Consider the following 1,737-nt stretch of genomic DNA (forward strand, 5'->3'; position numbering starts at 1 on the left):
ATGAATTCCCTGTGTCTCCTGAGCTGTCTAAGCTCCACCTGGTTTCTTATAGTGTACTCACACATGATACTGGAGGAAAAGCTATACACCAATACGTCTTCTTCCTCGGGTCTACAGCACGGGAGCCTGTCAGATGCACCACCCATCGTCATTGTAGGTCAGTTAATCCTTAGGTTTGGCGTATCATCAGTATTTGGAATTTTAAAAAGGGTTGCTAGACGTCGTCTAAAAAAACTATCACCGCATTCCTTGACATGTGCTGCTATATTGTGCCATTTTGTTATTGTTATTGCAGGATACATTTTGCTCAGGTATATTGAAGTATTCCAAGGTTGACTTCAAAACCCAAACCGACAATATGACTGTAACACCAATCTTGATAAGCTGCTACGTTATATACTTAATAAGAAATATATGTAAAAGACATATGTATAGACCTTAAACACATGTCAAATCTATTTCTTTTTCAGAGTTACCCAAAACCGCAAAGAAGAAAAAAAACAAGAAACCAAGAAAGGTAAACTATGTTGTGAAAATATGTGTCCAATCTACATTATTCATGTTTGTATCATATTGTTAAGTTAGTGGACATATTTAAAGTCTAAAATACACGTAGCCAATAGTGTAAAAAGTTTTATTGAGACATTGAATGGAAAAAAAAACTTTTCAGCGCATATGCAGGCACCATGATGATAAGTATGAGAGTGAAGTGGTAACACTTTTATTAACATGTGGGTACGAGGGTACATTAATTAACATGAGTAAATGCAGGAGTTAACATGAATTCATACATCATTAATTAATGCATTTACAAAGCAACGTGTATTCTTATATTGACTAGACGATTACTAAAGACATATTCATGATCACATATATAAAGAGGTGAAAAGGGCTTCAAATGGCTTGTTTTGTTCATGTTATGAAAATATTAGTTGAGTCACTTGGCAACTTTTCTCCCTTTGCTAAGGAGTGCCCTATTGTAAAGTGGACATTAGTAAGGCTTTATAAAGTGCCGTATGTCATTCATAATTAGTTAACTATAGCATTTATTCATGTTAATTGATGTACCCATATTGTGCAGGCGAGGCTAAATCGTCAAACCTTCTTCCGCAGAACAAATTCAGCGTCAAAAACAAACATCCACCTCCTCCCCCCAACTGCGTGCCATTGTGGGGAAGCTGCAAAACCCCCAATAATGTGTGCTGTGAGTACTGCGCTTTCTGCCACTGCCGCCTCTTCAAGACTGTGTGCTATTGTCGAATGGGAAACTCGCGGTGTTGAAGACATAACAGAGGATATTGGCATATTCACAAGGAGAGAAAATGTCGCTTTTATTATAAATAAGAATAGAATATGTTTCTGAACACTTCTATATTCATGTGGATGCTACCATGATTTATGGATAGTGATGAATGAATCATGAATAATGGGGAGTGTGGAAGTTTCAGAGGCATAAGTATCATACACGCCAAAAAATGCTAACCTCTGTTATTGGTAATAGTGAGAGGTTAGCATGTCTTGGGGGTATGATCTTTGACCCTCTGTAACTTTCTCACTCATCATGGATCACGATTCATTCAGGATTATCCATAATCATGGTAGCATTCACAATAATGTAGAAGCACTGAGAAAAATTGTATATTCTTATTTACAATAAAAGTGACTCCAAAATGGCACATTACATTATTTACCATTCATTTTTATTGGGCACAACATAATCCAAAACACAACCAAAAC

At 36.5% G+C, this 1,737-nt stretch overlaps 1 protein-coding gene across 1 annotated transcript; it reads left to right on the plus strand.

Moving 5' to 3' along the window:
* asip1 (agouti signaling protein 1) lies at positions 1-1,281 on the plus strand. The gene is made up of 3 exons (XM_039015496.1): positions 1-157; positions 471-517; positions 1,114-1,281. Exons 1-3 carry the CDS (start codon positions 1-3, stop codon positions 1,279-1,281), a joined length of 372 nt encoding a protein of 123 aa, XP_038871424.1.
* Positions 1,282-1,737: the final 456 nt, after the last annotated feature.

The sequence above is a fragment of the Salvelinus namaycush genome, chromosome 20 (assembly GCF_016432855.1).
Source record: "Salvelinus namaycush isolate Seneca chromosome 20, SaNama_1.0, whole genome shotgun sequence".
NCBI lineage: Eukaryota > Metazoa > Chordata > Actinopteri > Salmoniformes > Salmonidae > Salvelinus > Salvelinus namaycush.

What these genes read in the sequence shown, in the direction of transcription:
- asip1 (XM_039015496.1), top strand. Translation starts at nt 1, where the DNA reads ATGAATTCCCTGTGTCTCCTGAGCTGTCTAAGCTCCACCTGGTTTCTT. An exon ending in ACCACCCATCGTCATTGTAG is followed by an intron (nt 158 to 470) that starts GTCAGTTAATCC and finishes TTTCTTTTTCAG; the next exon opens with AGTTACCCAAAACCGCAAAG. An exon ending in AAAACAAGAAACCAAGAAAG is followed by an intron (nt 518 to 1,113) that starts GTAAACTATGTT and finishes CTTCTTCCGCAG; the next exon opens with AACAAATTCAGCGTCAAAAA.